The sequence below is a fragment of the Trachypithecus francoisi genome, unplaced genomic scaffold (genome assembly GCF_009764315.1).
Source record: "Trachypithecus francoisi isolate TF-2019V2 unplaced genomic scaffold, Tfra_2.0 Lachesis_group3, whole genome shotgun sequence".
NCBI classification, from domain to species: domain Eukaryota; kingdom Metazoa; phylum Chordata; class Mammalia; order Primates; family Cercopithecidae; genus Trachypithecus; species Trachypithecus francoisi.
This window is the reverse complement of record NW_022681468.1, coordinates 104,498,716-104,511,612: the sequence shown is the minus strand read 5'-3', so window position 1 is coordinate 104,511,612 and position 12,897 is coordinate 104,498,716. Positions and strand designations below refer to the sequence as shown.

At 48.8% G+C, this 12,897-nt stretch overlaps 1 protein-coding gene across 5 annotated transcripts in view; it reads left to right on the top strand.

The window, feature by feature from the left end:
- The window catches only part of ALPK3 (alpha kinase 3), a 60,796-nt gene extending 51,568 nt beyond the window's left edge, over positions 1-9,228 (top strand). For all 5 annotated transcript variants that reach the window (XM_033190904.1, XM_033190906.1, XM_033190905.1 and 2 more), the window contains 5 exons: positions 159-439; positions 1,060-1,148; positions 1,958-2,181; positions 4,842-4,890; positions 5,638-9,228. In XM_033190904.1, the coding sequence (XP_033046795.1) occupies positions 159-439; positions 1,060-1,148; positions 1,958-2,181; positions 4,842-4,890; positions 5,638-5,983 (989 nt within the window). In that variant the 3' untranslated portion in view covers positions 5,984-9,228. The remainder of the gene's footprint in view (positions 1-158; positions 440-1,059; positions 1,149-1,957; positions 2,182-4,841; positions 4,891-5,637) is intronic.
- The last annotated feature ends 3,669 nt before the right edge of the window (positions 9,229-12,897 follow it).

Genomic DNA, 12,897 nt, shown 5'->3' with positions numbered 1-12,897 from the left:
GGTAGGGACTCAATGTGCCCAAAGAGCAGGCGTGAACAGAAAGTGAGCCCAGCAGGTTGGCAGGGTGGGAGGCTCTTCTGGCCTTTTCCTTCCCTGTGAGCCCCACATTGGTCAGACAGGAGCTCCTGGTGTCCCACATTTCTCCTGTTCCTCTTCAGTTGGAGAAGAGATTGAGATGACCCCTATGGTATTTGCTAAGGGTCTGGCTGACTCTGGCTGCTGGGGGGACAAGCTCTTTGGGCGACTGGTAAGCGAGGAGCTCCGAGGGGGTGGATATGGGTGTGTCCTTCGGAAGGCCTCCCAGGCCAAGGTCATCTACGGGCTGGAACCCATCTTCGAGTCGGGCCGCACGTGCATCATCAAGGTGTCCAGCCTGCTTGTGTTTGGGCCCAGCAGTGAGACTTCTCTCGTGGGCAGAAACTACGACGTCACCATCCAGGTACTATGTCCCATCTTCACGCCCTATCCCTTTACTCACTCACCCCCTACCCTTTCCCAGCCTAGGTCCTGTTGGGATGCCCAGTATCGAGGCAGAAGGCATCTCAATCTCAACCTTATGAGGCTCCTAGGATGGACCTTGTGGAAAGCCTGAGATGCAGCCCAGAATTCAGATGCTTGGCCTCAGAGAGCTTGAGAGCTTCAAAACAACTTGGGCCATAGTTTTCAAACTCTATATTTGCAGCTGAAACCTTCACCCTGCTCCATACATAATCTCTTATGGAAGCCTTGTTTATATGTGGGATCAAAGGGTGGTGCTGTGGGTGGGGTGGACCGTCTTCCTGGTTCTCCACAGAGAGGTCTCTGGGGCACTGTCACATACCATTAGAACTCCTGAAAATAGTTTGGAAATCACTTTGAAAATCTCAGTTTGAAAAGAAGTCGAAAGCCACTTGTTATACAAAAGAGGAAAATGAGGTGCAGAGTGGGGAGCAGGGAGGAGTAAGCCCTTCCTCCCCCAGGGCTGGGATCCTCCGCTCGGTTCTCTAACAGAATAGGGGTAGACACAGTGGAGGACTGGGGAATTTCTTTGCTGATCATATTTGGTTCCCTTATCCATAGGGGTGCAAGATCCAGAACATGAGTAGGGAGTACTGCAAAATCTTTGCAGCAGAAGCCCGGGCCGCGCCTGGCTTTGGGGAGGTGCCTGAGTAAGTACGCAGCGAGGAGGATGTGCAGTGTGCAGCACTGTTGCCTTGGGCTTTTACAAAGACAGTGATTTCACAGCCTCCCAGGGGCAACCTGGGTTATGCCCATGTGCAGATAGGCTCACAGCCCCGTGCTCAGCTCAGAGGTGGCCTCACAAAAATCTAGAAATAGAGACCTCATTTACTCCTCACTTGAGAAAAGCCTCTGCTCTGGACTTGAGTCTCCTCCTGCCCACCCCTGTTCCTCATTCTTTAGCGCAGATGTTGCTGATTGCAGAGTTTGGGCACAGCAGTTTCTGGGACTCCATGAAGGTGATGGGGTGGGCTAAGCTAGACAGACTGGTCAGGACCCTTCTGTGGTAGGCAGGCGGAGTCAGTGTGGATTTTTGTAGGAGTCGGCTATAAATGGCAACTGTTTCCATTTTGAGACTTGAACTCTGACCTTTGCATACCTGGGGTCCCACTGGCAGAGAACCACAATCTGGTTGAATCCTCTCTAAAGATGCTCCTTCTGTTTGATACATACGTGCCTCAGTCCCTCACCCAAGCCACACAATCTGCCTATGCCCATAGCAGGGCTTTGTTCTAATCCCACTAACCAGGAGAATGGACAGGACTCTGAAGCCAAAAATACCATTTCCTTTCCTGAACTCAGGGTGGAGTTGCTTTCCTTTGCTGTCCTTTGGGCTCAGAGTTGAGAATTCCATTCTTGGAAGGCCCCTTCTTTTAGGTCCAAGAATACAGAATTGGGTGGGAGGGAGGAGCTCTCTGGGCCATACTTCTTGCTTACTGCAGGGTGAAACTATGTTTAGGATCATCCCACTGTATCTGATCTACCGGCCTGCAAACAATATCCCATATGCTACCCTGGAGGAAGACCTGGGCAAGCCCCTGGAGTCTTACTGTTCCCGGGAATGGGGCTGTGCTGGGGCTGTGACAGCATCTAGCAGCTCTGAGGCCATGCAGAAATGCCAGACCTTCCAGCACTGGCTGTATCAGTGGACAAATGGCAGCTTCCTTGTCACAGATTTGGCAGGTATGAGGGTGTGAGGGTGCGTGGGTGTGCATGTGCATGGATGTGAAAGCGTGCAGAGGAGGCAGAGCCATGGTGCTTGACTGATTGTTTACAAAGCACCTTTGTCTTTATTCTTTCTTGCTTTTCACAATAATCTTGTAAAGTAGATTGGACAGGGACCATTTTGCACGCAACCCTAATACATACCTCATGTAGCCTAGTCTATCACTGCAGTTGCATTTAAAGGAGCACAGTCCAGGCTCAATTAAAATTACAAAGAAATTTATTTCAAAGATCATTACATGGGGTCTAATTCAAAACCCACAACCACTCTTTTCAAAACCTCCCTTCTTCCCTTCCCTGCAGCTTTGCTGTAGACTTTCTCACTCTCCAAACTTCCCAAACTCTCCCTTCCATTTTAGCACAGTAGCTTTACTGTCTCTCTTCCTCCTCCATCTTTGTTAGCTTTTCGTTATGTAAAGCAACTTAGTCTCGCTTCTTTTTAGTTTTACTCCTATGTCCCTCATTACCCAGAACTCCCCAACAAAGGAAGGCCAGCAGGCATGAACCCTCCTTCCTTCTTCAACCAGCTCTCTCCAGGCCTACTGTCTTTAAGCAGAACTGGACAGGGGAGAGGCACAGAGAAAATGCTTGGGGGAAGGAGAGGTTGCTGGGAATATCATGCATTATTAAATCTTGTGTCTGTGGTAAATAAGTGAGAAAACTAAAGACCAGAGATATAAAACTGACTCAAATGTGTGTTTCACTGGGGTTAAATTGTACAATAATTATTATATATATAACTCCATATACTGGGGGGAGGGAGGGCTAGGTAACATTAAGCCATTATCAGTCAACCTATTTGTTGACTTATAAATTCATGCTTCCATCCTTTTTCTATCCAACCACTACTAAATATTGAAAAAATAAAAAGTTAAATTAGGAATAGTCATTGTCCTCAAGAAGCTGTGATGACTAGACCAGTTTCTACTATAAGATGATAACGTGGTATAGTAGAAAGGCTTTAGAGTTGGCTGGGCGTGGGGGCTCACACCTGTAATCCCAGCACTTTGGGAGGCCAAGGAGGGTGGATCACTTGAGGCCAGGAGTTCGAGACCAGCCTGGCCAACATAGCAAAACCCCATCTCTACTAAAAATCCGGACGTGGTGGTACATGTCTGTAATTCCAGCTACTTGGGAGGGTGAAGCTTGAGAACTGTTTGAACCTGGGAGGCAGAGGTTGCAGTGAGCCAAGACTGCACCACTGCACTCCAGCCTGGGCGACAGAGCGAGACGCCATCTCAAAAAAATAATAAAGAAAAAAATAAATTTGATTTAAGTCAAAGCTCCATTCTCTTCTAGCTGAGTCTGTTTTACAAAGAAGAAAACTGAAGCTCACATTGGTTAGGTCATTCAATCTCTCTGAGCTTCAGTTTCCTTTCCCTCTTTAGGAATAATGTCTCTCCTACCTAGCATTCAGATTTTTTATGAGGATTAAATGAGACCGTATTTGTGAAAACCTTCTGCAAACTAAAATTCTGTGCAAATGAGACAGATCATCATTATTACACAAAATGGAATGCTATGAATGCCAAAAGAGAAATGACAAAGAAATTAATATTTATCACATTACTCCTATGTTTCAAACACTAAGTTAGAGTCCTACACATATTATGATCTTCTCAATACCCTGTAAGATGGTCATTACTATCTTCACCTTTACACTTGAAGATTAGAGATATGAAGTGACTGGTCGAGTTCCCACAGCTCAAAAGTGGTAGAGCTGAAATGTAAATCTGGGTCTGTCTGACTCTAAAGGCCGCATTTGTTATTGTCTATCATATGATGGTACTCAGCCCTGTTAGTGAAAGGCAAGTTCCTAGAAAAATGCTCTGGACAGATTGAAAATGGGGGAAAGAACATCCTAAACCTAATGTGTGAATGCTAAGATACCTGGGTGGCCTGACCACAGTGAAAACGTTGTTCTCTATCATCATTTTGCCTGACTCTGCCCTTCCAAGGCTGTCTTAACCTGGAAGACCATCTTAACTTCTTGTTTGCTTGCTGCCTTTATAAGTAGTGCAGAAACCAATCTTCTGTAGTGTTGCATTTCTGCTGTTCTACCCCTGATTTATCCTCTCATTCCCATCTCTCTCTTTTGTCTGGACAAACTACTGATCTGTTCAGAGGAAGAAGATTTTAGCTCAAAGCCAGAGGCCAGTCCAGGTTGTGACCTGGTCTGATCCAGTAGAGGCAGGATTGCATAGCTGGAAGAGTTTTGGCTCTAGGAATCCAAAAAAGCTGAACCCTTATTTTAAGTCAAATGGCCATTGCCCAGAGCCAGAGCTCAATTATTGAATGACTGAGTATGACTTTGTTCAAGTCATTTAACTCTGAGCTTATCCTCCTCACTTGTAAAAATACGAATATTATTCCTAGTAATAATCCAGAGACCTGCATGCTGTGAGATAGGCTGGTGGTGATGACCCATGAGAAGATGCTGGAAGACACACCTGCACTGACACCCAGGAAGTTGATGCCAGCTTGGGCTGGTTCTAAGCCCCCATGTCTCCAGTAGGAAAAGATGTGGTTCTAAGACCCCAATATCTCTTCCTGCAGGAGACGTGGGGGCTTAGAACCAGCTCAGGCTGGCATCAACTCCCAACTTTCTCTCTTTTCAGGGGTTGACTGGAAGATGACTGATGTGCAGATTGCTACCAAACTTCGAGGGTGAGTGGTTCTTGGGGACAGAATGCCCTCTGGGGATCTTCTCTGGGTGTAAAATGTCGTAAGTCCTTCTGGTTCTCTATCCCTGAGGTGCTGGACCTGGGGCCAAGTGATCCCAGACACACCCATGGCCATGTGGTAACATCCTAGAGGTTACTGGTCCCCACCCCTTATCTCTGGCCTGGTGTGGCAGTTATTACTGATGCCACACACGGGGTCCCCTGCAATTCACAGCTCTCACATACTCCTCCCTTCTCGCTTGAGGATGGTTGCCAAGGTGCCGATGAGTAAGGGCCCTGTGATTAGAGTGTGGACTTCAAGTCTGCTCCAATTTATGTTAAGAAGCTAAGCCATCCTTATGCCAGTTAAAGTCCTGCATGATGGATTCCATGTGTCAGGGTGTAATGAGACCACAGTTTTAAAACTGAGGCCTTGGGCTAGGCATAGTGGCTCACACCTATAACCCTAGCACTTTGGGAGGCTGAGGAGGGAGGATTTCTTGAGCCCAGGAGTTTGAGACCAGCCTGGGCCAAGTAGAGAGACTCTGTCTCTATTTTTTAAAAAAAGAAAAATTCAGGTTTTGGCTGCTGCCACCTGAGGTAGCACCCAAGGGAGACTCCCCATCACCATCAGATAGGGTAGAATGTACCCTGAGCATGACATCCTGATGATGGCCACCCCAGAGTCAGCCCCCCAAGGACCTATGTCTCTGTTTGGGACCCCCACTCAGCTCTTCCTGTCTGGTTGCAGATACCAGGGTCTCAAGGAAAGCTGCTTCCCTGCCCTGCTGGACCAGTTTGCCTCCTCCCACCAGTGCAACGCCTACTGTGAGCTGCTGGGGCTAACACCCCTCAAGGGCCCTGAGGTGGCCCACCCCCAAGCCAAAGCCAAAGGCTCTAAGAGTCCATCTGCTGGCAGGAAAAGCTCCCAACTGAGTCCTCAGCCCCAGAAGAAAGGCCTCCCTAGTCCTCAGGGCACCCGGAAGAGTGCTGCAAGTTCCAAGGCTGCCCCTCAGGCCTCAGAGCCAGTTGCCGCTCAGTTGTTGGGACAGCCTCCCACCCAAGAGGAGGGCTCCAAGGCCCAGGGCATGCGGTAGCCTCAACAGGAGGCTGGGGGCCTCCACCCGGCAGCAGACCAACCAGGAAGCAGCTTGAAACGGAATAACGGAATGAGACTTTCCAAAAATGGAACTAACTGGAGAAGGTACACGAAGGAGGCACCACTTGGGGACCTCTCTGAGCAGGCTCTCGTGAATCAGCTCCTCATCAGATGGCTTTGGTGCATGGCACGTAGCCCACTGGCCTCTTCTGGTGCCACTGTCACCCAAGGTTCTCAGGCCTCAAGCAGGCCCCACCTCCGAGTGCCTGGCAGCCTAGGCCCTCCTTGAAGTTTACACTTTGCCACTGCTGGAGGCTCCCCTGAGTCCTCTGCATGAGTTCTGCACCCCAAGCCCTTGCCCCAGCCCAGTCAGGCAGCAGATGTTATAATCTGAGTGAGGACATGCAGGCCAGCATTTACTCCCCTGCCTTTGCCTGGCCCTGATCTTGCCTGTCCTCAGGGCTCCAGACTTCCTCTGCTGGTCTGGCCTGGTGACTCTCAGGGTATCTTCTCCTTCCAGCTACTTTGGCTCACTGATCTCAGCTTATCCTGCAACTAACCTGTCCTTGAGCCCAGATGGGGCTCAGGGCTCTTCCAGAGCCTGTCACGTCCTTGTGCAGTGGCCTTTGATGATGTGTGTTCATGCTCTTCCCCCTTCACTCACTCGCCTGCTTCCCATGCTCCCTTGCACCCCCTCACCACATCCCTGTCTTGGGGCCCAGCTGCAGCCTGCTGCCTGCCCTTCATGGCTCTGCGCATGGCCCTTTGCTTGAGGGCTCCCCACTCCCTGCCTACCAATACCCAGGTGAGGAACAGAACCTCTGGCATCTCACCCCACTTCATTACTGTCTTCCCCAACTTCTCTTGGGCTCTTTGCTCATGAGGTGAGAGCTGGTGTGAGAGCTGTGTTAGCAGCTGTAGCCAGAGAGAGGTGTTGACTCTGAGAGACCTTGCACTCCACACTGAAAGGAAGTGGGGTCACAGTGAATTTCACATCCCCTCTCAACCAGGAGTGGAGGGCTAGGTCCCTTTCCCATGGGGAATACACTTCGGTATTGTAGGAGGGATGCAGTCTGTCCTTGCACTTGGGTGAAGGAGAGTCTCTGTGCCTGGGAATTAGGACCCCTGCCCCAACCATAGCTCTTGATTCTGGGGTCCCAGCTCTGGACCTCATGTATGGGCTCCCAAGGACCCAGCAGCCTGGGTCCTTCCAGAGCATCCCTCCCAGAGGCCTGGGATGGGGTAGGTCTGCAGCTAGCCTGCTCCCCTTGGAATGCAATAAAGGCAGCATTGTGTGCCCTGCTTGCCCTCATCTGGTGTGGTTGGAGGTCCACGGAGTCAGGGTCCCCCTCTCCCAGGCAGGCTCTCTGAGGGCATTCTGTAGTCTCAGGCCCACTGGAAAAATGAATCTATATTTTGGTTCCTGGACCGAAGTTCAGTCGCAGTCTTCTGTGGCCACAGAAAGACAGCCTGTGCTTCTTGCACAATTGAGCTGCTGCTGTGTGCCCCTTAGCAGGGTGTCTGGGGACTTATGCCTTTGGAATTGCTCTTCATTCAGAAGAGGAACACAAAGGAAGCCACCCAGGAAGAAAGCACAGAGCTGGGGGCTCTGGAAACGCCCTGTGTCTCTGACTACAGCAAGACCAGCCCAGGAGCCCACCAGCACCTGCCTCTCAGCTACTTGCTGACCATTTCCTGCTTCTCAAGCTGCAGAGAAGCTTTTCATTCCCACCCCCGACCCGGAACCTCCCCTCGCCTGACATTTCCCCTCTATGGTAACATCTCTGACTTCTCTACCTCCTCTGTGCTCAGGTGACTCCACATCTTCTGCCCCAGTGTGTCCCCACCTCTCCCAGCCTGTATATCCAGATTACTTTGGTGAACTGAGAGCTGGAGTACTGTTCATTCATTTATTCATTCACCCACTCATTCAGCAGACATATACTGAGTGCTACTTTATGCCAGACCCTGAGCTGGCAGATGTTTGGAGGCAAAGATGTGTGAGGCCATCTCAGGAGAGACTACCTGTTAGGATTCTTGAGTTTTGACCAACAGAAAAGAACTTGGACCAACTTAAGCAAGGAAAAAGGGTTCATGGGAAGGATGCTGGGATAGCTCGCAGAACCAAAAGAATAGCTGAACAATTGGCCTTGGGAAGGGTGGGAGCTGGGGCAGCTCCAAGGCTTGCCTCCCAGGAGCTGCTATGGTTGGCATAGCTTGCCATCGATTCTAGTGGGTCCTCTTCCACTCAAGATTCAAATTCCAAGTGAAGGAATCTGGCCTGGAGCTCAGGGCTTCATAGAGTGGGAGGGAGGCAGTTTTCCAAAGGACGTGGACTCTTACCAGAAGAATGGTGGAGTGCAGAAGGGTAGAAAGGGTTTGGTAGGCAAACCCTGAAGATGCTCCTAACACACATGCTGTTCTTCCCATCTCATGTATGATGACTCTCCCACATATAATCAAAACCACATTTCCCTCTGCTTAGGGAATTCAAGATCATATCTAACCTCGAATTCCAGGGGTAATGACACAGCTCCTGTTCTCCAAAGTCCAGTGTCACTAGGGATAATCTCCCTCTTTCAGTGTTATCACAATTCCATTTTGAAATTCTACAACCTGTAGATTAACCATATTCAACCAAAATTATATAATCCAGCAAGAAAGGAAGAATGGGTAAAGTCTACAGTCCATTTCTAGAACTGGTCGTGAGAACTCATGTTTATGATGATGGACTTTTGATCTGGTGGAGTGACCCAAACCTTCAGTTCTGAAGCTCCTTAGTGATCCTACCTGTGTGACAGGCATTTACATTGGACATGACAGTCTCAGGATGAACTCCAGGAATCCTCCCATGTCCATCTCTACTCCTTCCCCCTTTTACGTAACAGCAATCATATTTTCCCTTGAAAGGGTTAATCATTCTAGATACTCCCATGACCTCTTTATAATGAGCCTGAAATGGCCCGGTGGCTGCCTCAGCTTCCAATTCAATTGAATTGCTACTACGTCTTTGAGGATGTACTCCTTGCTGGGGGACTAAACTCTCCACACCAGCCCGGTCCCAAACCTCAGGTGTAAGAAAAGCATTGAGATCTAGCAATAGCAGGGCCGTCTCTACACTGTGTCCTATCTCTGAAGGAGAAACAGCGCCAGGTATGGTTGCCGGCTCCAAGCGCATGCTGCCTCCTGCAGTCCTGACCCAGCCTCTTGGGGTGTTGTTTCTAGTGCCATAGTTGAATTTTCTTTTTTTTTTTTTTTTTTTTTTTTGAGGCGGAGTCTCGCTCTGTCGCCCGGACTGGAGTGCAGTGGCCGGATCTCAGCTCACTGCAAGCTCCGCCTACCGGGTTTACGCCATTCTCCTGCCTCAGCCTCCCCAGTAGCTGGGACTACAGGCGCCCGCCATCTCACCCGGCTAGTTTTTGTATTTTTAGTAGAGACGGGGTTTCACCGTGTTAGCCAGGATGGTCTCGATCTCCTGACCTCGTGATCCGCCCGTCTCGGCCTCCCAAAGTGCTGGGATTACAGGCTTGAGCCACCGCGCCCGGCCTTGAATTTTCAACAAACCATTTCACCACACTCTCAAGCCAGCTGCTGCTGGTTTGTGGGTTCCTGAGAGGATGAGTGAATGCCTACCCATCAACCCATTACTCTTCTTTTAGCTGTAAAGGGAATTCTGTGGTTGGGTGCAGTATGTGAGGAGGTCACATGATGTTTATGGCATTTGATAATTCCGTGGATATTGATGGCAGGAGAGGCGTGATGGGTTAGAAAAGCAAATCCAAATCCAGAACAAGGGCCCAAAAGGGCCAAGACAAATTGCTGCCCCTCTCAGAGCCACAAGTGTAGAAAGGGGGAAGCACTGTGGAGAGTGAGTAGGCTATCCACACATGACCTGCTGGTGTCTTCAGAGCCCTAGCCTGGAGCGACAGTGTCCCATTGATAACAGAGTGCACTGGCCATGCCAGACTTTACGGCTAGGTGGTCAGATAACTACTTCACGAGGGGCAGCATGGCCAACGATTGTGCCAGGGCCAAGTGTTTAGGTTCCCCCAGAGCCCAGTGGTGAGCCAGAGGGGTATTTTGCACAAGGATAATGGTTACTTATCGGCCAGAGCATCGCTTGACTCCAAATCCTGGGTTCTCCTATCATATTTTCTTGTCAGGACTTACTGCAAGCTATATATGGCTCCCCGGTGTGCCACCGATGGACAGATACCTCACGTACCATTGACCTGCCAGGTCACATGGCCTGATGGCAGAGCTGGCTGCACGAAAGACTTTCCCAGCTGGAATGCCTTCGGCTGCTCTAGGCCCACCCCAAAGCTGGCAGCGTTCTAGGTCAGTTGGTAAATGGGTTAGAACAAGATGCCCCAAAGTGACATATATTGCTTGGAATTAGGCCTTAGTGGTGAGGGATTCAACATACAGTCATTTGTCCTACATTATGAAGGAAACATTCTGACCTCAAACAGATCCCTCAACCCCTAGAACTTTATAGTAAAGGGGCAGACCTTGGCATTTTCACATGATTTATCTCCCACTCGGATTCACATATGTTTGACCAAGGCACTAGGCAGCTGCTGATTTCCCATTCCTTCTGTAGTCCCAGATGAATGGATACAGATCCCTTTGGGGAAGGCTGCAAGGAAGGTTCACAACATGCATCTAAGTGTTAAAATAAGTTTTTCCTTCAAAAAGACATTTGACTTCCTCTCCATTTAAGGTCTGGAAATCAAGTGGGAGATACTGACTTTGGCACTTGAGACAGACCTGTTGACCCAGAAATCTTTAGTTAAGGTCATTACTAGGCCATATCCTAGGGGCATCTGGCCTTTTTCATTCCTGGGACGCACAGCTCAAGGTCTGATTTCCATGTCCTGCCCATCACGATGAGCGCCCTATTTTGTTCCTTCTGTCTATCTCAGCTGCTGAGATCAGGGAGTCCACATTCCCAGCAGCTCTTCCAAGCAGCCTCCCAGGCCTAGAGAGGAAAATCAGCAGAGCCTTGTGAATTTATTTGTCATAAATTCACAAGAAGGGGGCTCATCTTCTGGGTCCTGCCAAAGGGCACTGAAGGGGTTGATGGGCTGGGTGCATGCCAGGGACCCAATCAAGCATTTTTATCTTCTGAAATCTTTGAATTCCTGCCTTTCTTGGATGTTTGGTCTTTTGATATAATTTAGCATGGGCCAACATTTGGTCCAGATTGAAATAGTAAGAACTATATCTGGCAATTTGAGCTTTTATGTAGAATGTAGACTCTGGTGAGTGAACATATCAATAAAGACAACCTGAACCAAAATTATGTCTTGGTCATACAGCCTTTAAAAGGTCCACCACAGCCTGGGCAACATAGGGAGACTCCGTCTCTACAAAAAAAAAAAAAAAAAACTAACCAGGTGTTGGGGTTCATGCCTATGGTCTCAGCTATTTAGGTAACTGAGGTGGGAGGACTGTTTGGGCCAGGAGATCGAGGCTGCAGTGAGCTGAGATCACACCACTGCACTGTAGCCTGGGCAACACAGCAAGACCCTGTCTCAAAAAACAAAAAAAGTCCACCAATGTACCCTATATTTTTTGACAATGTGTTTGCCAGTTCATGCAGTTTCTTCAGAATATCACTCTTCTCTTTCCTGATCTGATTAAGACTCTCAACCCCTGGGATATGCTAAGTGTCGGTTCTGGTTACTGGTATAACTTGTGGTGTGGGGCAGGAGGGAAACTGTTTGCTTTCTTTTATTATTATTATTATTACACTTTAAGTTCTGGGGTACATGTGCACAACGTGCAGGTTTGTTACATAGGTAATACATGTGCCATGGTGGTTTGCTGCACCCATCAACCCATCATCCATATTAGGTATTTCTCCTAATGCCCTCCCTCCCCCAGTCCCCCACCCCCTGAGAGGCCCCAGTGTGTGGTGTTCCCCGCCCTGTGTCCATGTGATCTCATTGTTCAACTATCTCTTATGAGTGAGAACATGCGGTGTTTGGTTTTCCACCCTTGTGATGTTTTGCTGAGAGTGATGGCCAAAGTGTTTGCTTTGTTCTGCAAGAGACAGGTACACCTTTTCTGGTAGTGGAGTTTGGTAGGAAATATTTCTGGAGGGCTGTCCTATTTATGTCCTTTGAATACTCCCAGATATCATTAATCCAATTGACAGGATGCCACCCTTTTTTGAAACTGAATGAGGTTATGAATTCAATTGGTGGTGAATCTAGCAGTTTTGCAGAATCAGACTCTGGGTTTGTTTTTAAACAAACTCTATAGCTCCAAGCCATAAGGGAATTTCTACCCAGTAATAGAAAGGTCCTGAGTTTCATTCCATGCCTTGAGGTGGGAGGATTTTAATGATCATCCTCTAGCTTCGTTTTGTGCATGTGTGACAGGGTGTCATCCAGGCTGGAGTGCAGTGGCACACTCTTGGGCTCACTGCAACCTCTGCCTCTGGGTTCGAGTGATTCTCATGCCTCAGCCTCTGAGTAGCTGGGACTACAGGCATCCACCACTGTGCCCTGCTAAATTTTTTTTGTATTTTTAGTAGAGTTAGGGCTTTGCCATGTTGGCCAGGCTGGTCTCAAACTCCTGGCCTCAAGTGATCCGTTTGCCTTGGCCTCCCAAAGTCCTGGGATTACAGGCATGAGCCACTGTGCCCAGCCCATCGTTTAGCTTTAAAAAGTATCCAGTGATGTACAAAGGCTGCTACTTTCCCATCCCTGAATAGGAACAGGAGTTTCAATGCTCTTCACCGTATCTTACCTCCATAACCAATTCCAAAACCCCTGTTATTTCCTGGGAAAAGGAGAGAGTCCATGTCCTTTAACATCTTCCCTGTGAATGTCACCATCAGTTACAGTTCTCTGACTGCCAGCAATAAACTGGCTCTAACTTAAGTAAGAACAAAAGGATGCC